At 36.2% G+C, this 25,976-nt stretch overlaps 1 protein-coding gene across 1 annotated transcript in view; it reads right to left on the bottom strand.

Annotated features, from left to right (window-relative positions):
- Positions 1 to 25,976, bottom strand: part of CFAP61 (cilia and flagella associated protein 61) — a 157,339-nt gene that overhangs the window by 81,149 nt on the left and 50,214 nt on the right. The window contains exons 12-17 of the mRNA XM_087721896.1: positions 24,312 to 24,351; positions 23,058 to 23,197; positions 20,665 to 20,791; positions 16,924 to 17,001; positions 16,333 to 16,539; positions 14,002 to 14,136 (exon numbers count right to left, since the gene is read on the bottom strand). Of these exons, the coding sequence (XP_087578022.1) occupies positions 14,002 to 14,136; positions 16,333 to 16,539; positions 16,924 to 17,001; positions 20,665 to 20,791; positions 23,058 to 23,197; positions 24,312 to 24,351 (727 nt within the window). The remainder of the gene's footprint in view (positions 1 to 14,001; positions 14,137 to 16,332; positions 16,540 to 16,923; positions 17,002 to 20,664; positions 20,792 to 23,057; positions 23,198 to 24,311; positions 24,352 to 25,976) is intronic.

The following is a 25,976-nucleotide window of genomic DNA, read 5'->3' as shown; positions in this document are numbered from 1 at the left end:
TAAATCAGTGATAGCTATCTCATTCCCGCTGCCCACCCCCATTCTACTAATGTTAAGAAGGTATTGGACTTTTTGAACTGTTTTTGAGAGCATATTAATGAGGCAGATTTGAGATACTATTCAGATACACCCATTGCTCATTATACTTTTTTGCAAGAAACACTGGAATAAAAGTTCAAATATGAGGATGTAGTCTATATTTCTCAGGAAAATATTTTTTTTTCAAAAATGTATATGCATGCTTGGCTAATTGGAGACTGAAAAATGTTTTCAGATTTATTTTTTTTAAATAATATTTGGCAGTGCAATCATGACATCCAGTGGCCAATGTCAGTTAAAATTAATAAAGTTAAATGACTATAATACAATGATGCTATAAGATAAATTGCAAATTGTTTGATCATTCAGTAATTGGGATTGCATCTTTTACTAACAAAAGATATAGCCTTAGTTTATTGACCAAATTGCATGAGGTGGGTTCACACAACACAATAAACTTTAAACAGTAATGTACTAAACATACAAATAAGGTTTATGCAATAAGTTAAACCAATCAGTATACAAGATGAACTCTCTGAATTAGTGAGCTGTACTAAGGCATGGTTTGTTTTAGCCATGATATACAATAAGTAACAATAATTGAGTTCATATATTTCCAAAGAATATAGAAACCAAGTATTTAAACTTGCTCTATGCTAGAGAATGAACTAAGCAATGAGAAAGATGCTTGCAATTTAAATATTGTTCCTTCATGCACTGTCAGGTAAGTTTCAAGAGTGAGAGAAGACATCATTCTCCTTTCCTACTAGAGAAGCCTTCTTCCACAATTACGGTATATAAATTCAAAGCACTCAGATTTGAATCTGGCAATTATCTTAGCTAGGTTCAAGTTATTTGGAGGAGGGAGAAAACAGCAAAAAGGAGGAACTCCAAAAAGGGGGAAAGACTAGGGTTTGGAAGATATACGCCATAAACTTACTGTAAATATAAACTACCTCTGAGGAAAAAGGGGAAAAAAGATTTAATATGAAGGCACCATGTGACAAGCTGATATATTTATTTTAGTTATAAAATTTACAGAGCTCAATCAAAGTGATTCTGGGTGACGTACAATAAATCTAACATTCAATAAAATCAGTAAAACAGTAAACACAGGAAAAACAAAATAAATAAAGCAAGATCACAAGAGGGGAGATATTACATACAACACTGCCAGGACACAGGCTTCCTCTTGACAGGAAATCTGTAGGCTAGTTGAAATAATCTAGGCTTTAAGAGCTTTCCAAGTGGTCACATGGGTTGGGACCAACCTCATTCCTTCAGGAGAAATGATGTTTCAGAGGGTGGGTGTCATGGCAGAAAAAAAGCTTTTCTCCTAGGTCCTGTCAGATGGAGCTCCCTTGCAGACAGGACTCTCACATTATGCTCTTCCTACTGGATCTGATAGCACAGGTAGATGTAAATAGGAAGAGGTGGTCCCTCAAGTAACCAGGTTCCTTGCTATGTGGGGCTTTAAAAGTCAAAACCAGTACTTTGAATTGGACACAGAAGCAGACCAGCAGTCAATGCAGCTTTTAGAGCAAAGGTGTAATATGCCCTTCTAGGAGCACATATAACTTCCTGTGCTGCTGCATTCTATACCACTGAACCTTCCAGACACTCTTCAAGATCAGCTTCATGGAGAGTTCATTGAAATAGTCCACTTGGGGGGTGACCAAGGCATGAGTAATTGTGATCATAGCCTTGCGATCCAGGAACAGGTGTAAATGGCATACAAGTTGCACAAAAGACCCATGACCCATCAAAACCGCGCTCCACTAAAGCGCGCTCGACGAAAGCGCGTACCTGACGTCATCAGCAGCGCGACGAAAAAAATTAAAAATAAATTAAATTGAAATTAAAATAAAATTAAAGCAAGCCGATTCACATAAAGGGTTAGGTTTAGGGTTAGGTTTAGGGTTAGGTTAAGGGTTAGGGTTAGGGTTACGTTAAGCGTTAGGGTTAGGTTTAGCGTTAGGTTAAGGGTTAGCGTTAGGTTTAGCGTTAGGTTAAGGGTTAGGTTTAGCGTTAGGTTTAGGGTTAGGTTAAGGGTTAGGTTTAGGGTTAGGTTTGGGGGGGTTAGGGTAAGGTTTTCGCTTTAATTTTAAATTTACCGCTCACAGCGGGATGTTTTCGTCGCGCTGTGATGACGTCACGTACGCGCTTTCGTCGAGCGCGCTTTTGTCCACCGCGGTTTTGTGGTGGAACCCAAAAGACCATCCATGCCACAATGCCATCTACTCTTCAAGCAGAGTTGTGAGTTTAGAATGGCACAACCAATACATTAAACTCATTTTTATTTGCCATATAATAGCTCCTAGTTACAACAGCCCTTGTGTGCAATAAGTTACTTTTTCACCAGTACAGCAACTTGCTCCAAGAGGTTAAACATTTGGCTGATATCATGTCACAATGCTGCTTTATCCTTATAAAATATAATATACATTCTCCCAAAAGATATATTCAGATATCACAATATATTAACCATCACGTTCCACCTTATTTATATTCTGCTATTATTGAATGAAATGGTAATCATTAACTAATGCACAACAGAAAAAGATTTATTATCTTTGATTACTGGAATTGGGGCTTATGCTGAGATGAGTCATTCCTGCTGTGACCACCTGTCACATTGTTTCCACCTGAGAAGACAGACTGCCTCTCTTGTTACTTTTCTGCATCTCCTAACAAGCGGCCATTTCTGATGTGAAAGGCGAGACATTAATTTTGAATAGGGCCAATCAGCTCTGTGGAGTTAAAAATGAATATTTGATTTTTAAATTCAGAAGATTGACATCATAAAAATTCACGGACATATGCACATATTTTTTTTTGTCAGCGCAGTATTACAAATACAGTAAGAAATTTCTTCCAACTTTTAGTATAGCTAACCATATTTTTCTGCCCATTTTTATGTACAAAATGCTCATTGAGTTTGGGTTCTTTTTCCAAATGAAGTAGCAGAAAGATACTATAGCAGAAAATGTCTTTTGGTGACAGGGAGTAGCAACAAAGCACATCAATTAATCTCAGTGGAACTTGCATATGAGCCTAAAGGTTATAGCTCAACAAATAAATAAATAAACAAATAAATAAATGATAAATAAATAAATAAATGATAAATAAATAAATGATAAATAAATAAATAAATGATAAATAAATAAATAAATGATAAATAAATAAATGATAAATAAATAAATGATAAATAAATAAATGATAAATAAATAAATGATAAATAAATAAATGATAAATAAATAAATGATAACTAAATAAATGATAAATAAATAAATGATAAATAAATAAATAATAACTAAATAAATGATAAATGAAGTTCTGAGGTGTCATTCCTCTTAGCCAATAGTGCAAAATGGGGAATTTTATTGCCTGCTGAGTATGTTATGCAAAAAGCCTTCCAACAAAATTACATCCACGACATTCCTCTTGATCAAAGAAGAGTATCATGGCTCAATGGAATGCAGGCAATGGAATGCACTTTTGGTGAGTAATTCAACTTGCACCTGAGTGGGCAGATTCTACTCTCTCTACCCAGTAATCCAATCTATGTAAGGCAGTCTGCTCTGATTTCCTGTATTCGCCTCCTTAATCAATCCTTTTTAATATCAAAGCAGTTAAGTTGGGATACAGTGCAGAATTTAGTAATAGCACTAAATAGAACAACTGTATTTAGGAGACCGTTTCTGAATTGACAGTCACAACTTTAGGGAAATATTCAAACCAATTATGACAGATTACATGAACACCCATGCTCAATTTGAGAAAATTGGGGTGGACAAAACACTATTCCCAATTTTTCTTGTTTAAACACTACCATTCTTCCTTTTCCTTCCCCCAAGTGTTGGAGAAAACTTTAGAATTCTCCTGCTCTTAGGATAAATTACTGAAATTGCTTCTGCCATCACTCATTCATTCTTCCCCAAGGAGGTCTCTCTTTCCTTGAGCAAAGAAGGATGAAGACAATGACTAACACTGTATTTTAAGTCTTAGAGAATTAGGGTGGTTTAAGGCAGGGAGACCCAAGTTCTGATCCATTCTTAGTCATGGAAATTCACTGGAAGATTTTGCACCAGTCTCTCTCCCACTCAGCTCAAACTTGTTGTGTGGAAAAAGTGGAAAAAGCACTATGAATAATATCTTGAGTTCCTGAATGAAAGACGGGATGTAAATCAAATGAACAAATAATAATGCTTAATATTTTAAACTCCTTTAAGATTTCTGAGCATATGGTAATGTGGAAGGGGATATTTTCTACACAGGTACTTCAAGTTTTACTGAACACTATTTTAGATGATCAACTTGGCATGAGTGAAAATATGTATTTTGATTCAAAATTTGTATTTTGAATTTACCATAAAAGTTTCACAATTTCAGAAATTTAAGAAATCTGAAATAAGATATTTGAAATAGAAACCTTACTTTTAATATACCCATTATGTTCAAACCATGATACTTTTGCTTCTAATGTTTGGTATTTCTAGTTAACTAAAAATTCATTTTGGGAGATCTTTGCTTTGAAAATAAGATAGGAAGTATTTGCTGCACAAACCCAATAGACACTTGCTGAGATTTAATCTGTCCAACTCAGATTGTTTGATTTCTTAAGGCATACTTCAGCTCCAATGTTTCCCGAAGCCTGCAAGTTATGTAAAATAACCATTTCCCAATTTTTTCAACAGTGATTGAAATTCAGCAACAGCTAACTTTCCTTGAGGATTCAAATCCTGAACAGGCATACAAGATAAATACAATACGAAAATATAAAGAAAGTTTCCAATAATCAAAAATGACTAAAATTAATGTTTTAAATTAAATGTTATAACCCCTTTATATTCATATTTCATGCTATTTAATTCAACAATGCAAATGAATAATGGATATCACAGAAAGAGTAAGGTTTGATTCTAATGATGTTCTTGGGATGATATTTAGAAAGAATATTTGACAAAGAATATTTATTTTCCATATCTAAACAGCCTTCACACTGAGAAAGAAATCAACTTAACTAACTGCAAGCCAGTATGAATATTTTACAGCAAATAATGTCAGCATCTCTATATTACTAACATATTTTCCAAGCAATGATAGGTCACCTTACTGTTAATTTCACACATGCACGTAAGTAGTAAACATTCAGAGCATTCTTCTTAATGAGGCATCTGGTGCTTCCTCATAACTGTGTAATGTTTAAGCTTCCAAACGAAATCTAATGGCAATAATACACAAAATCCGCTGACATTTACACTGAGGAAATTTACAGCCTGCCATCAGCTCAGAACAAATGTATCTGCGTGACAACTAGTGGTATAAAATCATCAGCTACCTGAGACAAGAATAAATAACTAGTTTTGACCCAAGCCTCTTCTATAGAAATCATTAATAACCTAATGTTGGAAATTATTGAGCAATAAATAATTGTTCCTTTGAAAAAAACTTTGTAAAACAAAATTATTTTGATACGAAAATATTATAGTGTTTTTAAACTATTTATTTTAAGTCTGAAATCTTTAATACAGGTATTAGGCAATCAGTTCCATTTAATTCATTCATTGGGACCTATGTTGATCCCTATATAGCTGAACTCCATATCTCTTATTTTAAGTTTATTTTTATAAATACTGAAAATTCCCTTTTTTTCCTGAAGACAATAATCTTTCCTTTTTGTCATTGGGGTTTGGGTGGGGGCAGCATGTACTGTAAAAGTGCTTCAGCAATCAGCCACTTGCTACAGCAAAAACCCTCCATATACCATTTTGAATAAAAAAAATAAGTGACAGAGAAGAGGACCATTTATTCAGTTCCTGGCTATGAACTCAGCCTGTACTTCATTCAGGTGTCTGACATTTATCCCTTTGTAGTCAGCTTTAGCAGTCCAAATGCTTATTTGTGATGCTTCATAGTTATTCCCATGTTCTTTAACCAATATACAATTCATCAAGATGTTAGTAATGCATTAAGTTAATTCCAATTGCCATTCATGTCTCAGAAGGCCAACAAATTTGAAACGAAGTGCTTAATAGCCATGCAATATAAATTATCGTTTTTTCCCTGAGCCTCATATTTTACTATGATTTAAAAGTAACAGTTACTCAAGCATGGGATGAGGCAGGAGGTGTGCAAGCTACGATTGAAGCAATTCAACTATTCTAATCACTTCCCCAAATATTCCATCGATGAAATTATGTCTAACATATACTCACAAAATTCCTTAGGCAAAATTAGTACTTTTAAGTATTAATTGTTCATTAAATCAAGATTAATGTTCACAATTGATCTTCATCACCAAAGCATCAGGAACAATTATATTTCCTGGTTTAGAGTGGGGGGGGGGATGATTTATTCAAAAAGAACTATTACACCTAAATAAGATATATGAACATCTCAAATTCCCAGCAATTTCCTAAAATAAGTTTACAATAAAACCACAGAAAAGGGGACTTAATGAATCAGTTGAGAAAAATCCACAAAATGGTGAGTTTTTGTGTATGTTAAGAAACAGAGTAGCCAGAAAATAGATGAGCAAAAAAAGAACAGTGCTTTATTTTGTCAAGTTATAAATACTTGAAATGTTTTCTCTGTGTTACAGAAATTCTTAATTCATTGTGTATATTAACAGGACAAACTTGTATAATTGTGAGCAATCTGTCTAATATTTTTCAAATCTGTTATTAATTATTTCTTTTGGACAGCCATGAAACTTTCAGAAGTAATTTCTTAAAATTGTGTTTATATCATTATGTATTAATCATAATACATGATGACCCCTACAAATATATCATTTTTAAAATCTATTTTTATTTCATTAAAGAAAGTTAAAATACAATTTTTGTTAAAAAAAAACAAAAAACAAAACAAAAACAAAAACAAAACAGAGAAGACATTAAAGAGAAAAAGGTGCATATTATCCTATCTAGTTGAAAGCTGATTAATATATTGCAACAATATTAGTTTCCATCATTTATGAAACAGGCCCAAAGAATTTTAAACTACTAAACTACTAATTTTATTTACAATTTTTAATGTCATCTATATACTATATTAATAACAAAATAGTTAACAGGAAGAACAGTAATAACAAAAATAAAACAAGATTAAAATTCCAAAACTCTGTTAACAAACTGTTATTCTAATGAATTTGTAGAAAATTTACCACAGCTTTTTAACTAACCCAAATCATCCCCAAAATTAAGCCTGATTGATCCTGGATCAAATATCCAGTTTGTTTCTTAATAGCATCTCTTATCAATCTGATTAAATACAATAAACCCAATCGCCAAAGTCAGTCTACCTTCCCCCAAAAAGTCCAAATGAAATCGTTCCAGTTAAATCCATTCTCCAATCTCTTTCAATCATGCACTTAAAAAAAAACACAATATACCACTTATCTAACCACAGTTTTTTTGCTATTATATAAGAGTGTGGGCTTGAACTTCAGGGAGGTGTATAGAGCTGGCTCTGTTATTTCTGAGTCCATGTTTCTTCCCAGTGAATCTACTGCTTTGAAATCACATTCCTTTTGTTGGTTTGATTTTTTTATATATATATCACTTGCTTCTGGATGTTTTCTACAGTCTTTATGAGTTCATCAATTTTCTAAAATAGGTTTCAGCTAAGAATTGCAGGTTTTTTCAAATGTCAGCCTCCTTATAATCCAATACATTTTTGCTCAATGTAATAGATAGCTTTTGTTCTTTGAGGCAGAACAAGAAACAGACAAAAGAGCAAGGAAGTTATTTTCCAGATTAAAAAAATAATCTCCAAACTTTTTTGCAAATTGATAAATAACAAATCCCTGTACTAAATGGCCAATAAAAATGTACATCAAGTAAAAGTAAAAGCACTTTCACTATCCAGAGACACGTGTTTCCTTACGGAAAAGCAGTTTTGTTAATGAAAATAGCCAAAGAGATGAAAGGGAAAAAGCAAAAGAAGCAGATAAAAGCTAGCAGGGAGATGAAATAAATTCAGCTAGCCAGTTAATTTTTAAAGATAACAAACAAAGCAAAACAAAAGCTTTCAAAGGGAAATTAAAACCAAGATTTGCTTATGAGAATAATCTGCTGATAGACCAATAACTTTCCAGTTGCTCCCATAGGGAATTGCAATCTTCAAGATTCCTCCTCCTGATTGTATCCACAACCATCCAAAAGTCATCTTGGGTCATTCCTAAATGCCCCCATTCAAATCCAGGAAACAAGACTAACAAAGAACCAGCTTTGGTAGCAAAAACAGCAGATTGTTGGAGAGAAAAATCTTCCTACAGCCACCTTGGGGAGGAGTCTGATCGCAACATATCTATATCGCTTGAAGGTTATTGTGGTTTAAGAACGTTTCTAGGTTCACAGATATATAATGAGAATTTGGTCAAATCAAATAATCAGAAATGTAGTAGGTGTTTTTCAAAGCATCAGATTCTTGCTTTAGGATTACTATTATAAGTGAAATTTTAAGAAGATATTTAATCCTATCTCTATTTTTATAAATAACTCAATGCAACAAACATGCCTAATACTTCTTCCTTCTCCTGCTTTCCTGAAAACAATCCTGTGAGGTGAGTTGGGATGAGTGTGTGACTGACTCAAAATCACCCGGCCAACTTTCATGCCTAAAGCAAAACTAGAACTCATTTTCCTGGTTTCTATTCTGGTGCCTTAATCATTACATCCACTGATTCTCAGTTTGCCTTGTACATGTTGTACAAATTTGCCTTATACACTTTTATTAGGCAAAATTTCTTCCAGATAAATTTTTTTATTAAATGAGTGAAGAAACTGCACCTTTTCAATCTCTTCTTAGACTTATCTATTAATACCTCTTATCAGCTTTCTTGACTTGAAATAGTAGCAAAATTGTAGTAGGACTCTATCAAGTTTCACGTTCCTTTTATTATATCAGTAAAAGTATATTCAGAATTTAAAAATGAATAGAATAGACAGATTCATGTTTAATACAACTTGAGAATCCACTTGATTTGAGCAGCTAACAATTTAAATTAATAATAATTAGCTGCTTCTGCAAAAAAAATCACACAGCAATTACAAACAATGGCATAACAAAATAGCAACAGTGATATAGTGGAATATCTGCAAGAAATGCCATTTGCCGACAAGCAAGAAAATAAGACAAAATAATAAAAAATGAAAAGGCTAAAGTACTCTTAGATTTTAAACAGATAAGCACCTGCCACATATCCTCCCAGATTTAACAAATGAGACAGCAGAATAGAATAAGTGGAGAAAATAACAAAATACAAAGACCTGCAAATAGAAGTGGAATGATCATGGCAAACGAAAATATAGTAACAATAGTAGTATTCCAGCTAGCTTCTGGCTATGAATCCTCCTAGTCCATGACTTTGAATACATTTTATATGAATCATTGTAGATGACTATTTCTAAATTGCTATATTAATATACATTCTGAAATTTTTCTCCAGGTCAGATCATGTTGATTCCAAAATCAGCTACCGGTAACTACCAAGTTTGGACTTGGTAAATTCTACACAATGTTGCAAAGTTCTACATGGTTCCTGTCATGCTGCATAACCATGGGAAAAAAAAGTTTTACTTGGTTTCATTGGGTACTTATATTTTGGCAATGTTTATATTATTGGCATTTAAATGTTACTTTCTTTTGGTTTCTTTCTTTCTTAATAATGATTAAAATAAATTGGACTGGGGGTGGGAGGGAGGTGGGTGTTTGGGGGGAGGGTGGGGGAGGGAGGGATATATACCAGGTTAGATACGATGTGTTAGATTTCAATGTAATGCGATTTCACATGTATACTGTTTTTCTTTAATTTCTCTGTAAAAATAGGATAAGTTAAGTACATTGACATATAGTGGAAATACACCAAGGGGAGGAGGAGTGGGATAGAAGAAAGATGGGTAGAGAGGGCGGGAGAGAGGATGGGAGGGAGGGTGAGAAGGAAGGGAGGGAGTGGATCGGGAGAGAGGAGTGGTAGAGGGAGAGGGGAAGTAGGGTAGAGGGGGATGATGGAGGGAAGATAGAAAGTTGGAGGGGGGTGGAAGAAGGAGGTGTACAGATAGTGGAAGAGGTATAATGGGTTTCTATTTTGGGGGGTATTGTTGACAAGAGGAATTGCTGCGATTATTGTTTAATGTTGTATGGCTCCGGCTATGCACAGTATATATGTGAGTGTATGAAAATGAAAAAATGGAAAATAAAAACCTTTTACAAAATAAATAAATAAATAAATAAATAAATTGGACTGATTATTAGAAAATTCCAAAAAGTATTTCTTCCTCAGGCTCCTTGGGCTGGTCTGGGCATTTAAAACTCCTTTTAAAAAAGGGAGGGAGACATACATGTGGAAGGAAATGTTTTTTTGAAATTCTGAAGTATTACTGCCTTTTGGCATACTTCGACTGAAACAAAAGGGCTGGACAAGTTTCAATCTACATTTGCCCTTTTTTGTGATATCTTCTTTTATTCAAAGTCCCCCATGATTAGAGTTTCTTCAAATCATTTTGCAAGCTTCCTTTTTTGGTACCAATAGTCATCCATCCATCCATCTGTTTAGCCGCATATTCTCCCTACCACTGAATTAGCCTCAGTGATTTTAGCTCCAAATTGGATGACATTCCGGAAGGTCAAGATAATCCTTCTTCAGTATACCATTTTCTTTGTGCTATTATCATTGGTTTAGAAACAGAAACATAGTATTTATGCAGTATTACCTCATTTTTTCTATACAAATACCTGGAGGTTCCCTGACAGGTAACATCACTGGATAAATATTCAACACTGCTATCGAAGTACAGCATTAGCTATTCATAGCTAGATAATCTTGATTGAGAAGGAAGGACTCACTAGAGAAGAGCCTAATGCTGGGAAAGGCTGAGGGCAAAAGAAGAAGGGGACTCCAAAGAATGAGGTGGCTGGATGGAGTCACCGAAGCAGTAGGCGTGAGCTTAAGTGGACTCCAGAGAATGGTAGAGGACAGGAAGGACTGGAGGAACATTGTCCATGAGGTCACCATGGGTCAGACACGGCTTTGCGACTAACAGCAACAAAGTTTGCTTGGAAGGGAAGAACTGTTGAGATTTAGCTCAATAAAGATTTTATAGGATGTGGCGGCATTCCTCACTTGTCAAAGAATTCCTAAAACAAAACTGGTCTTGCCAAATTGGCTTAGCCTGAATTAAATCAGGAATTAAAGGAATCAAATTCAGCATCTTTTCTCACTTTGCTTATGTGATAGAGAACTGAAGCCCTCTGCACCCTTTTCTAACATTTAGAAAAGGTCAGATTGGAACTAATAGACCCAAATAAAGGAAGATGTAAGTTATTCTACTAAGTTTTCCATTTTTTAAATAAGATTCAGAGGAATCTTCAGAGCTGATTCACAAATAAGAAAAGTGATTCCAAACTTGTGTCCATTACTCTTTCCTTAGGTATTTCAAAGCTAATCTAGAATTTCTGGGTGGAATGATTATGACTATACAAGTGCAAACTCATATGTGGAATGCACAGAGACCAGAAGAATATTGGTTTTTTTAGATTCAAAAGTTTTATTTCTTTTAAAACAAGCATTTCATCATTCCTCAATCAGTAAGACATCGGAGTACAATTTTTTGTGTGTCAAAATAGTTCTAGTTTACCACCAAATTCTTGTCTAGCCTAATGTGTACCCCTCCCTCCCTCCACTCTCCCCCCAACGCCCCTCCTCCTTCCCCCCCCAACTTCCCAGAACCCGTACATGGTATGGATTTTTAACAAACACAGTCTAAAATCTATTGAGAAAAAAGAAATAAAGAAATTAATGACATCTCTACATTGATCTTAGCTTCTTCTTGCTGAGCTAACTTTAAACAATTTAAATCATTTCTGATCTTAAGCCATATCAAACAATATTCCTCTACCTTAGAAATGGTAGAAGAATATTGTTTGATATGGCAGATTTTGTCTACATAGCAAGAGAAACATCCCTGAAACCGATTATAAAACTTCACAACTTTGAGAACTGAGAAATAATAAAACACAACAGAATTGGTAGCCAGAAACAAACAAACAAGAAATTAATAGATATATGAATTTATTATACATTATAGAGTAATTATTCTTGTTAATTATAACGCCCATTGTAGGTTTATATAGATAATTACTTAATTACATAAAACAGATGGATAGCAAAATGCTCCCAGATGGTGAGACAATAAAACAAGTTGACAACCTACTGCTTATAATTATAAAAATAATTATGGTTCTCAAGCTAATTATATATACTGGTTGAACTTCACTTTGCCATATTGTCTATATATACATAACCACCCACCACACAGACATGCAGATACACACACATATCTCAAAAGGCAGATTCCTGGGAAAAAAACATCAGTAGAAATTGTTCCTAACAAGGACATTTAACATTTTTCACTATATCTTACTGAAGGATCCACTTATATCCCTACCTCCAAAAAATAAACTATTTCTTCCTTGAGGTTTCTCAAAATTTTCTGTCTGAAATATTTTCCATGGACTAATAAAAGAATAATCTTTCACTAATTCAATGCTTAACTTATTGTACTAAATAAAATACTCTTTCAAATACTGAAATTTCTATAGGGAATAAATATTCATTCATTCTTGGAATAAAAATCATGCTGGGGGTGTAGATGAAATTAAGAAAATATTTTGCTTTGAATTCTGTAACAAACTATTGCATTCTGGAAGAGTAGCCACACTGTTTTGGGTTAGCCACTGCAGGAGAAACCAAAACCCAGAACATTTTGGTCTTTCCGGTTTTGGAATCCAAATATGTTAAGTACAGCAATGGTGATGTAAATTTATAAAGTTTACATAAAATAATTATAATTATTTAAATTTATAAAACAGATCTGAATGACTAAACTAGATCCATTAATATTCAGCTTTGCAAGTCTCAAAATTTCAAATTTTGTATACATTTTTTAAAATCAAAGAGCTGCACTGCAGAAGTTAAAAGCATAAAAAAATGAAAACAATGGATAATTGCAATCTAGTTCACATATTGCTATTCTTTCATTTTTGTTTTCATAATTCAGCTTGTTTTACTAGTACCAAAACTCTGTGAAGTGTATACAAATATTGCATAATGTTGCTGAAAATAAATATCCATTTTAATCCTACCTCCCTCAAAATTACAAATACACTTGTATACTAAAAAAAGCTTCTACGTTGGCTGTTATTCTTAAATATACAAGAGGCAACTAGAAGAACAAAAAATCAGTAATATCCAGCAACCGTGTAAAGAGATTCCAGTTAGTTAGCATCATGAAAAGCAACAGATGGCACACTTATATGCATTTCACATTTTCATCCTCAAAGCACATAGGCCCATATACCACCTGGCAAGATGAATAAGGAATTAGAGAATGTTAGGGAGGAAAGGACTACCAATAATGATTAGTCACAATGCCTAAATGGAACCTGAGGAGCAGTATGTCACTGAATACTGGTTGCTGAGACAGAACTGTGAATTTTCCAGGCACATTTGGCTGGTCACTGCGGGAAATGGGAAACTGGGTTATACAAACCTGTGTTATGATTCAATTGGGCTTTTTACAATGCAGAACTTCCAAATGCAGATAATCTATTTGATGTGATAATGGGGGAGAATGGGATAGCAAGTGGGATTTATCTTCCTGGAAGGACGAAAAGGGCCTGATTAAAGTTCCATAATGCAGCTTTGCTTATTTTAATATAATAAAATTATTCTGTATCAAATTCTAATAATAGAAAACCTGCAGCCTGTAGTTGTATTTTTTAATGGAATATATAGAAAATGATACAGCTGACTGTGAACTGTAAGGGCATGAACATGAGGTTCAAGGTAATTAAGAAGCAGTCCAACAGCATTAAGGCAGTAATGTCATCCCATCTGTCAAATTCTACATTTAGCTGGAGCTATGCCTTTTGCTTGCTTCTGCTTTAGTTACCCACCTGATCCTTAGAGACTTGTTTTGATGGAGCATTTATACCAAGCATTTCCAGAGGATAGACAATCTGTCGTCTTGGTCGCACGGGAACCATGTAATGTAGGGCAGATGTCAGGGAATGGGCACAGGGATTCTGGTACTGAAGGACAACAAGCTATATTTTAGCACACAGAATGTCAGAAGAGTGCATCACAGATGTCTCTGCTTTGTGAATATAATAATCCTTTATCCCTTTGATTAAAACCCGGAAGAGTACTTCCCCCTCCCTCAAAAATAAAATAAACACTCACATAGTAGAGGAATCGGTTGCAGTTAATTCCCTATCCTAATGAAGATAATTATGAGAGTAATTATATTACTATCTCACTGGGAATGACAGATAAACAAGTGGTTTGGTTTATGGGATTCTGTAGCACAAGAAGCTTCCCCCGGAGGAATATTTTTCTTTACAGCAATCACGAGTCTTCTTCATCCAATCTTATTAAGCAACAATACATGCATACTCTTAACCTTTGCTTATTTCACAAAACAGATAAATGATGCTTTCATTAAAAAGGTAAATGACAAATGCTAATGAAATAGCATAAACACTAAGAAATATTCTTATGCTTACATAAATACAAAATAGGACTGATTGCATTGCAGTGAATTCAATTGCAGGCTTTATATAAACCGTAGGAAATATGTAATAATTAAAACTGCAATCATTTCAATAAAATATCTAGAGTATTTCTAAAGTCTTTCTGCGCATTCACTAAAGCTTTTTTTTTTTTGTTTTAACTTTTCAACCTGCTCCTAAGGATTGGGGAATCACACCTTCAAAATTTAAAGCAACACAGCTCAAGGTGAAGAAATACAAACCACCGGTCTGCCCAATCCAGGCAGGATATAATATCCATTATGTTAGTTGTTTGTTTGTTTGCCACTCATCTTGCAGAATGACTCTGAGAATTTATTACAATTGGCAGAGAGTCCGCCTATTTCCACTTCAAATCTGCCTTGCTGGCTGATCAGAAATGGAAGTTATCCACTATTTATTCTCAGCTCCTTAATGAAGATCTTCAGAAATTACCAAAATTGTGTTTAATTCTTATTGCCTTATAGAATCCCTGGATTTAACTCTCATATTTATGAAGGCTGCTTATCTCTGTTTCAGATTAGGATTATATGTTTATTGTGTAATGTCTTTATCTTAAATTAATAATAAGACTATTTGAGTTATCATGAGTGTCTTTAGATCCTAGCCCCATGATGCCACAGGTGGTACGCAGAGCCATTTCTAAGGGCACATGAGGCATTGCCCTGTCAGCTCCAGCGTGTATGCGCATCCTGGGCAGCTGATTTTCAGCCATTTTTCACCATCCAGAGGCTTTCCTGAAGCCTCCGGAGGGCGAAAAACTGCTTGTGTAAACCGGAAGTTCGGAAGGACTTCTGGTTTGCGCGTTGGGCTGTTTTTCACCCTCTGGAGGCTTCAGGGAAGCCTCCTGAAGCCTCCAGAGGGAGAAAAAAGTCCCAATGGTCTGTTCCCGAACTTCCAGTTTGTAGGTTGGGCCGTTTTTCGCCCTCACCAGGCTCCTAGAAAGCCTCTGGAGCCTGGGAAGGATGAAAAATGGACCTACCGGGCCCACCAGAAGTCAGAAAAGGATCTGTTTCCAGCCTCCGGAGGGCCTCTAGAGGGCCTCCGGGGGAGGCTGTTTTAACCATCCTCCAAGAAAGCAGTGCGTGCATGCGTAGGGCAGCGGGGGTGTGTGTGTCACATGTGCATGCGCAGGGGGCATTGGGTGGGGGGTATTAAATTATGGGGGTGGGCATGCAAGCACACGCGATAGCCCATGCGCACATGCTTTTGGCACCCGAGGCGAAAATGGTTCGCCATCACTGTCCTAGCCTATGCTGATTACTGGCTATTTTCCTTGTAGAAATGACACTTAACAGCACAGTTTTGAATATTTTTTGAAGTAAATTCCAGGAGGCTCCTATGTAAGAGCTGAACAACTTTTCAAAGTATTTATCATTTTTTTTACTAACAACAAAAAGGTAATAAATACAAATGGAGGGAGTACATTCAATGAATGTGTTCCTCAGATCAAATAGTAATTCTTAAATGTGTTTTAAGAATGTTACAATGCCTAAGTAGCATGTTTATTTTATAGCAAACGTCTTGCAGTTTTTATTTTATCATAATTGATTAAAAGTTATTCTTTCTTTTATCTATTTCACAAATCACAATATAGTTCATACTAGAAGTGCATAGATTATCTTTTCGTGCATCAACCCAACAAAGTGAAGACACAATTAAAAAAATAAAATTAATTTTTAAAAAGCTTGCAGTTACCTTGCCTTCTACAGGTTGGGAATAAATAGGATAATAGAGGCATGATTTATGGGCTAGGCGAAGTATCTCCTTCATAAAATGTTTGGCATAATGATGAAAAATTGGATTGAGAGAAAAATGGTAAAGATGGCCATGTTCTTCCTGCTGGTAATGACTGAAATATATAAAATCTTCAATGTTGTAATGTGAGCGAATATATTCGATGTCCTGGAAAGCAATTCAGGAAGTGGTTAAGGAGGAATTCTGCATCTCTGCATCAATACTATATCCTTCTGTCTGCATAAAAAGATATGCCACTATTAAGAAAAAAATTCTTTTTTTGTTCTTTTCTCCTCAGATTTTTCCTTGCAGTGAGAGGGAAACTAGGATCCAGACCATGTGAACTTAATTTAAACAAATATATATTCTTCTCCAGCATTATCTGCAGGATGTATGTGTGTGTGTGTGTGTGTGTATGAAAACAGGAAGCTGATAGATGGAGTATCACAGTCCGAACTTCATTCCTTTTGTAAATGTGCTGAGGTTGCACAGATGTTTAAAAGGAATGGGATTTTCCAATCAATAAGAATAATTGCAAATATGAATACATACCATTTCATTTCTAATAACAGATATTCCAACAATTTGATTCAAAACTTCTGCTACAAATGCCTGAACTGGTGTCCCATCCTGAAAAAAAACAAGCAAGTTGGTACCATTTTTTTTCCTTTACTAATTCAGAAAACATTGACTGACAGATTGGATTTCTATCCAGCTTTTCCTTCAGGAACCTAAGGTAGCGTGTGCGCATTCACACACACACACACACACACACACACACACACACACCTTCTATTTCTCCCATCCTATAAAGTGGGGTGCTTCTGGTAAAATTGCTTAGTCCATAAGATTTATCTCAGTCTTTATCTCATCTCAGTCTTCGGACTTCTTGTCTACTGGAGTGTTTCAACCTTGATGCGCTGATGTACTATACGCTATCCACAAGAGACAGGGATGATCTCAGACTCAGTGTTGAAGAGTTTCAGTCTGGTGGGTCCTTAAAGAATTTAATATGCCTGCTTGGGCAGTGCAGTATGGTGCATGCCAATTACAGTGTTCTCCCCGTATATTATTGCCTAAGTTGTTTAAACAAGACAGAAAGATAATAATCTGAAAATGGAAATATATTATCTATCCAGTTATCATGTTCAAATTACTACCTACTGAGGAGAGTAGGTAGTAATCCCATGTAAGATGGATAACTAATTAAAATGATCCATCCCTATAGGCTAATATATGTTTTCCAGAGAATTCCAGTGGATTTTTCAATTGATATGCCTGATGCTCTTGTTGAAGTGCTAATCACACTGTAGAATATGGACTTGACATAGGCCATTGACATGACTCTACTCAAGTGCTCTTTCAGGCATATTAATTTTTTAAAATTAGTTTAGACCATGATAACAAGTAGAGCATAGTGAATAAAAAATCATGCTGCTTTCAACTAAATAAAATTTAGAGCTCCTTAGTAAACCTATTCTGGAGTACTGAGGATGACAAAAAAGGGTTTTTTTCCCCTGCAACACTTTTATCTTTACAATGTCCTCCAGTAGAGCTGCCACATTCTGACACTTAATAACAGTTGATAATACCCACTACAGTTTGCTGTGATTTATTTGCTAGGCCCTCTGAAGGTAAAGGCATTTGCATTCATTGTGATTTGCGTTTCTGAGTTAATGTAGACATTTCTAGAGCATCATCATCTTTAGCTGCATTGAATAAGTTCCAATTATAGAGTTTTGAAGATATAGACAGGATCCTTGAGCAATTTTGACTAGGAACTAAGATGCTCAATTCTTGCGCACTTCACCTTGTTAGATTTAGTAAGGACAAAGTTGTCAATTTGATTCAACAGACCATTATTTCTTCCTTCAGAGAAACTGTTACCACACTCTTTGAAAAAGAAAGAAAGCAACCCAAATCTAAACTTCTAAGTTATGACACAGATCTCCTTGAGTTCAATTTTAATATTAAGACTACTTAGTATCTGTAGTGCAAGAACAACTAAAAGTATTGCCTGGTTGGTATCAATGTGATGATGACACCCAGCTTTACTAATATTTTTCATTGAAACCATACTGCTTGGCATTGATGGTATGATGATTAATAATTGATCTCATTCCAGACAAGATAAATACACTGTTCATTTGTAATCCATGTGCCCATATGAATATGTTCAGTTTGTTCTGGACAGGGTTGCATTACTCTGGAAGATCAGAGTATGCAGTCTTGTGCATGCTTTTGGAACTACTAAGTGTTGTGGTCTGCCTGCTGCCGGCAGAGCTGGTGGAGGATTCGGACAATGAGGTTGGGACAGTTCTGGAGTTTGGAGAAGGCTCTAATGGATGCTCCGCATCGGAAGCAGAGTTAGAGCCAGGGCCATCCAATATTCCCCAGCCCCCGGCGAGGCAGCTGCCTTTGGTGGCTTATATGAGTGAGGAGGAAGAACAGCTGGGCCTGCACATATGCACACAATAGTTAGGAGAGGTAAACAACTGAGGACAAGGAGTCGACTCGGAAAGCAAAGCACACGTGGATGCTGAATGGCCCCTCCCTGGCTGGGGAATAAATAGAAGGAAAGGGGAGTGGTTGTCATAGGAGACAATAGTTCGTATTTCTGAAAATTTTGCTCATTGTGTTTGGTGCCACAGAGACTGCGTGCCAGAACTTTATTTGCAGCCTTTTCGCTGGGAGCTCACGGTCTTGCAATTATCGCAAGGAACTGATAAGGTCTGTTACTGCAGTTAACTCCTTGAAGGACTATTGCCTGGACTTTTTGATGGGTGAATGCAATTAATTCACAAGAGGTAAATAAAGTGGGGGTTTTCATGACAAGGAGTCTATTTCTTGCTTTTGCTAAGGCTGAGCCAGAACACTATTATAACTGGACACAGGTAGCCTTGTTGATCAGAAAGACTTTTATTTGTCCACAGTGGTGGAGTCCAACTAACTTAACAACCAGTTCATCTTAAAGACTGGGTGGGGTTTCATATGACTGAATGGGCATGGCCAAATCAATGTCACTCACAGCAAGGTGGGGTGGGTGATAGCGGCCGGAGCCTTAGACTTACTTTTCAGCAGCAGCAGCAACAATGATTCTCTGGCACCTCATTTTTTTCTGGGTCTTACTGCTTGACAGTCAAGGTTTTTAAAAAGGGTTTTGCAGCAGAAATCAGCCTTACCTTCTAGCCCATGGGGCTCACACCGTTCTCACCCAGCGGCCTGGCATGTGAGCGGAGGCCCCGGGTAAGGCCAGAGCCAGGGACTGGTGCGTCCCCTGACCTGAGGCGAAGGGTGAACAGGTGGCATGCAGGCGGAAGGATGGCAAGAGCCAGGGCCAAAAGGTGGCCAAGTCTCACCATGTCTACCTCATGGTGGCCTTACCTTTGAGGGCAGCTGCGGTGAGCAGAGTGAACGAGGCACGGAGATCAGCTGGGTCATGTGGGCTGGGCAAGTGAGTGAAAGAGCCAGAGAGTAGCTAGGTGCAGGCATGACTCTCAGCCAAGGCAGTCGATGTGAAATAGGGTGGGGCAGGCGGGGCCAGCCAGTGGTGGGATTTGCCAGTTCACCAAACTATGCAGAATCTTAACAACCAGTATGCCCAAACTGGTGCGAACCAGCAGCAGCCCACCTATGTTTGTTCAGATCGATATACTAGCTGCAATCCTTTCTGGGATGAGATATTCTGGCATCCACTATTAATGCTTTAGTAAGCTACAGAATAAACTAAGGAGCAGCTATTTTTGAAGGTGATTCAGTACTTTCAGTTAGTAACTTGCAGCTCTAGTTTCAACTATCTGGGCCTAGGTAATATAATCGTATCATGCCAGTAATCCATCAACAACATGATTGCCTATCTATTTCCAGGCCCAATTCAAGGTTTTTGCACTGGCCCTGAGAAGCTGGGTGTAGACAATCTAAAGAAAATTCCCCCATTGGGTCCCTCAATCAACTTTAGAAGTAAAATGAAATGAAGTAGGCAGCTGCAAGTAAAAGGACTCTCTTAGATATGGGATCCTCCTTGTGGAATTTCTCTCCAGACAGGCAGATCTCCAAGTACATTAATGTATTTTAGTTCAAGCATTGACGTTCTACTTCTCCAAGGCATCTTGCTGTTTTCTATTCAACCTGATTTATTAATTTCACATCTTAATGTTTCTTTCTTTTTTAAAAAGAGTGTTAACTAGTCTGTAATCTGCCCAAAGCAATTCTATTATTGAGTGAATTACAAATAATTACAATAAAATCCATTCACTATTACCTCCCTCCCAGCAGTATTATTATAGCACTTACTGGATCTCTTCGTGCTGATAAGTAGTTATTTAGGTCATCCAATATAGCTTCATTCAATTCCAGGGTTTGGATTAGTCTTTTAATGGCAAAGACATCAGTAGATTTTGCTGCTCTTACATGAAAAGACCTGTTGAAAACAAAACTAATTCCAACAACGATATCTACTAATATCTAATGTTCTGATCCCAGACCTGAATAGGCAATCATGATATATAATGAGCTTACAGTAATGATTGTCTATAAAGAAAAAAGGAAATGTGATTGATTTATTAATTTGATATATGTGCTGCCCATCTTGTCCAGAGGCAACTCTTTCCAACTTTAAAAACATTAAAATGATAAAATAATAAATGACAACAATAAAATAACTACTGTTAAAAGAGGGGAAAGAGGGGAACACAAGTTATGATACAGAGTTTTCATATTGAAGTTGGTTTGAGAGCTATTACTGTGTTCGCAGGGAATTTAAATATATTATATCTCATATTACATCAACACTATAAATTTTCATCAGCCTAATATTTATGCCTTTTCTAATACTTCATTCAATTTCCAGCTGAATCCGTGCCAGGAGAGATAGAAAACTCCTGCCAGCTGACAATACAAAACTACTGATTTTAGAAAATTATTCAACCTGTTTTCATCTTGCTGCTGTTTTTCAGGACTATTTCCTCTTACTATTCATAAACAAGTTGCACAAAGAGCTGAAAAGAAAATAGGTTTGAAACATGGGTACTTTTCTAAATGAAAGAAAGCGTTTACTCTTATGTTAATACAACATCCATTTTATAGTGACTTTAGATGTTCTTTTCCTCTTTTTCTAGATGCCAAACAGTGCCGTTTGCTTCTATCTCTTTCATATATGTGTTAATAGTACAAAAATAGCCTCTGCATATGCAATTAGTTACAATAAGCAAAATGTGTTAAATAACCTTAAAAATATACCTTAAAAATGGAGCACTTTAAAAAAAGACCTATTATAGAAATAACAAAGTGGAAGAAAGCTATCTTAGTCTGTACATGCTCATTTTCCTCTCAGTAAAGAATTAACTCATTTTAGAAGCCTGAATCACTTGACTGTCCAGATGTAAGGGCACCATTATTATTGTACTTTGCATTCAAAATTTTAGAGAAGTATCCATTAAGCATTTCAGGCTACACCTCGTTGTATTATTGTTTTCTAGCCCTCGTTCTTAAGTAGCAAACCTGGTATTGCATTTGCCATCTTCTGCTTATTGTATAAGGCTTTTCCTTTTTTTACAATCTTTGTCAATCAGTTTTTCATTTGGAGCTTTTTCCCTTTATCTTGGTAAGTATGTACTTTTAGTTCTCCTACCCCCATGCCCCCATGCTGTTTCTAGATAGCTTGCTTTTATCCATTTTCAGCAACTCGCTTTCTATTCACATGTCTTTTAAACCTTCACAGTGCAAACACATCGCATTGATCTTTGCTTTTTATATATATCTTCATCAGGAAGGGATTATTAGCACTATCTTATACTCAGATTTTTCCATTACCGCTCCATTTTCCATGCACATCCATATTTTTTTCAGGAATTATACTTTAATTTGAGAGACTTCAGATGAAACCTGGTGATCCAGGTTTTTCTGATTTCACATACATTTTCTCTCATTTCTCATTCATACCAAATCTCGTCAATAATGCTTTCATATTGTTGGTTCATATAAAGGAGCAAATGTTGAAACAGCTAAAATACTGTTCGTTTAATGTGGTGTAGTATTTTAAGGTTTTATGCTATTTTAACATTTAATTTAATATCACTTTTGTTTGTTTGCTATTTTGTGAGCGATATTTGGAAAATGGCTGTTCTGTGACATTTAAATAGATATTCAAACCTATGTATAGGATGGAGCATAATATCGGGAAGAATACAGATATACAGACAGTACAAATATACTCATATTCAAAAGTTATCCCCAGTCCAGATATTATTTTAGCTTGAGTATGCAAATTTAGTAATCCAATACACTCCACTCAATCCAACAATTCTGTATGATGATCTATTAGAATTTAACAAATCTACATTTAATCCTTAATCAGTATGACATGGTCCATTGCCTTGTAAGGCTTTACTAGGCGATAATCACCACCTTAGTTGCACCCTGGAGTGAACTGATAACTAGTGCAGTTCCTGAAGCAAGGATGACACTTGGGTATAATGTGGCATATCTACTGTCTGTGTTGCTGTGTTTTGGACAAATGCTAAGTTCTGAGTGGTTTTTAAATACATTGCATTGCATTAATCCATTGAAAGGTGACAAGAGCATGAGTATCTGCTAAAGGGCTTTCCATTGTAGGAAATGGCATGCATTAATTTCCAATCAAAACATTTTATCTGAAAATAGTTGTGAGAGCAAAATGTATTACTAACTTGAGCAATCCAGATCGATGAAATACATATAGCTCCTGATCCAGTGTAGAATTGATGAAGGGAATAATCCTAACAAAACTCTGGATCAGGTGAAATTCAGGGACCATATGTGGCACTGTGATGATGCAAAAGTCTTTGTCCTAAAAAGTAGTAACAATTTTAAAAAAAGGAACTGCAAATACAAAATATAGGATAGGATTATAGAAAGTGAGTTAAGTCTTTTCCCACTTCTCACTTTTCCCACTTCTTTACTAAACTTTCCTACATTTGGTGATTTCTCAGCAGGACCTTGGACAAACTAAGCAGTTGAAGCACGTATAGGGCAAGGAAGGAAACCAAGGCTGCCATTCCCTTGTACAATCAATCCCTGAATCCAAGCCATGAAAGAATTAATTAAATAAAAGCTGCCGAGAGTTGCTTCAAACTCCAAGCTGGGCAGCATATAAATTTAATATATAAATAAATAAGCACCGTGTAGTTCTGCCTTGGCCCTAGGATATTCATTTGCTAAGGTGGCACTCTGTAAACTCATGCTGGTTATCAGGTGGCATTGAAGGCTGATGGATAAATACCGCTATACATACGGTATAGCAAGAAATCAATATTATTTTTGTTGCTATGATTTTCTATTATCAAAGGTCACCTGGGATAGTTTCAGGGGTGGGTTCCGGCAGGAACTCCTGCCGCTTTGCTCATGTATGTGCTTTGTGTGCGCTTGATGCATGCTTGATGCATGCTTGATGCATGCTGTGCATGCGCAGAACTGAAAAACAAGATGGCGTTGCTGTCACTATGGGAATCAATTTGGGGGTGTAGCAGGCCTGGGTCGCTGCCAGTTCCAGTGATCCAGGCTGCCAAACCACTACCGTTTCAGCTGAACTGGTAGGAACTGCCACTGGGTAGTTACTTCAACAGAAAGAAAGAGGTGAGTGTTGATGCTAATTGTTAACAGAAATAAATAAATCAAACCAATGCTTATGATTTAGCATTGTGCCACCAAATTATAAAGTGATAAGGAGCAGGAACAATCAAGTCTGTGAAGATTCCATTGCAGACTTGTATTAAGTTTTATTACAATCCCTCTAAAAATATTTACAATAATTCAAAAATTATTTGGTCATTTTTCCCTTAAAAACAATGTTGCCTTGTGCAAACAAGCATGATGTTTAGCAAATAATATTCTAGTAATTAATTCACAATAAATTACTTTATACATTTAGTATGAAACGTTTAAAACCAACATGTCATACTTACTGGGAAAAGTTGAAAAACAAAATGTAAGAAATCCAGTGACCTGTAAATAAAGCCAAGTACTTTAAAGAAACATGGTATTTGCAGCATGTAAATGTACTTTAGCCATTTCCCACAACTAAAAACCAAATATAAGCTGAAACACAAACCAAAAAACTGATCGACAAAGTGCTTTAATGGATATCCCATTAAAGTCAATAATAGTAATCCTCTTGCCCTTCGCAACAGAGTCTCTTAATTATCACCTCGTTCTCTCTCTCCTTCCATTCACTGCAAACAAATACTTCTCATCCACTTTTTGCACTGAATCTTTTACTTCGTCATTCTTTTCTACAGGTCCTTCCCATGTACATTTAAATAGAAAACACCTTTTGTCTTATTGTTCAATTATGACTGGTTTGAGGACACTACTAGGACACAATATTTCTTTGTAGAAATAAGCTTAGGGATAACCAAATTCTATTGTTTTTCTGCTTAGTTTACTTGCTATAGTTCATTCTCCAATGGAGAGATTTGACTCTCAGCATAAGCACAACATAAGCAAAAGTCAAAATTAACAAGGGAAATTAAGAGAAAGGCCCAGAGAAGAGGGAAGAAAATCAATTAAGTTTAGTAGTTTAATGGGTAAAGTTGTTTTTAAATTAAGACTGGGCAAGGTTTTTCAAGCTAAGTATTGCAGTTGATTGTAGAGAAGCAGGTAAGGGAGTGCCCTCTCAAAAGTGGTTGGGGCCAAAAGAATAATTGTTCATGACTCAATTACAAGCAAAATTAGATCAACTAAATTAAATTTAAATTAAATTGCAAATGAAGTATAGTTAGCACAATGTTAGGTGACAATCCCTTATTGATGGGACCCAGAACATGTCCCTTTTACCTGGTGACATGGTGGAGACCCTGGCCCCAAATGAATTGCTTCTTAGAATAAATGATCACTTTCAACTATACCCAGGAGCAAATTTGGAGCCAGTGCAGCTTGTGGAGCAGATGTGCAACAAAAAAGCCTCCCGTAATTGCCCAGACCGTTTCATTCTGGAACAACTGAGGTTCTTTAGAAAAAGTCATATGTAGAGCGCCTTGCATTAAGGAAGTGACTAAAGAACGAGTTATTATATACTGTGCCACCTAATCCAGGAACAGGCATAAGAGGCACATAACATTAATCTGTGCAAAGGTTCCCCAGGCCATGGCTGCAATTCAAACAAATACTGTGCATTGAATAGGACACCAAAATTGCATACCAATTTTGTCTTGAGTAGTGCAGCCCCATCCAGAACTAAGGATGGAAAATCAGAAGAACAGGAGATCCTGATACCCAAAGCCACGGTGTCTTCCTAGAGTTGAGCTAAAGCCTTTTAGCAATAGCAGTTAGACTTATATACCGCTTCATAGGGCTTTCATAGGGGGGCATTTGCCCAGGTTCGCCTGGTGCGCCAGTTGCGGCCCTACCTGAATCGGGAGGCCCTCACAACAGTCACTCGAGCCCTTGTGATCTCTAGGCTGGAATACTGTAATGTGCTCTACATGGGGCTGCCCTTGAAGAGCATCCGAAGACTTCAGCTAGTCCAGAATGCGGCCGCGCGAGTGATCGTGGGCGCACCATGGTTCGCCCACATAACACCGATCCTCCGTGAGCTGCACTGGCTACCTGTTGGTCTCCGGGTGCACTTC

The sequence above is a fragment of the Thamnophis sirtalis genome, unplaced genomic scaffold, assembly GCF_051295495.1.
Source record: "Thamnophis sirtalis isolate CommonGarterSnake01/CBP01778 unplaced genomic scaffold, rThaSir2_p1.2 scaffold_8, whole genome shotgun sequence".
In the NCBI taxonomy this organism is placed as follows: Eukaryota; Metazoa; Chordata; class Lepidosauria; order Squamata; family Natricidae; genus Thamnophis; species Thamnophis sirtalis.
Note: the sequence above shows the minus strand (reverse complement) of the source record. Positions and strands in the feature narration are given on the sequence as shown.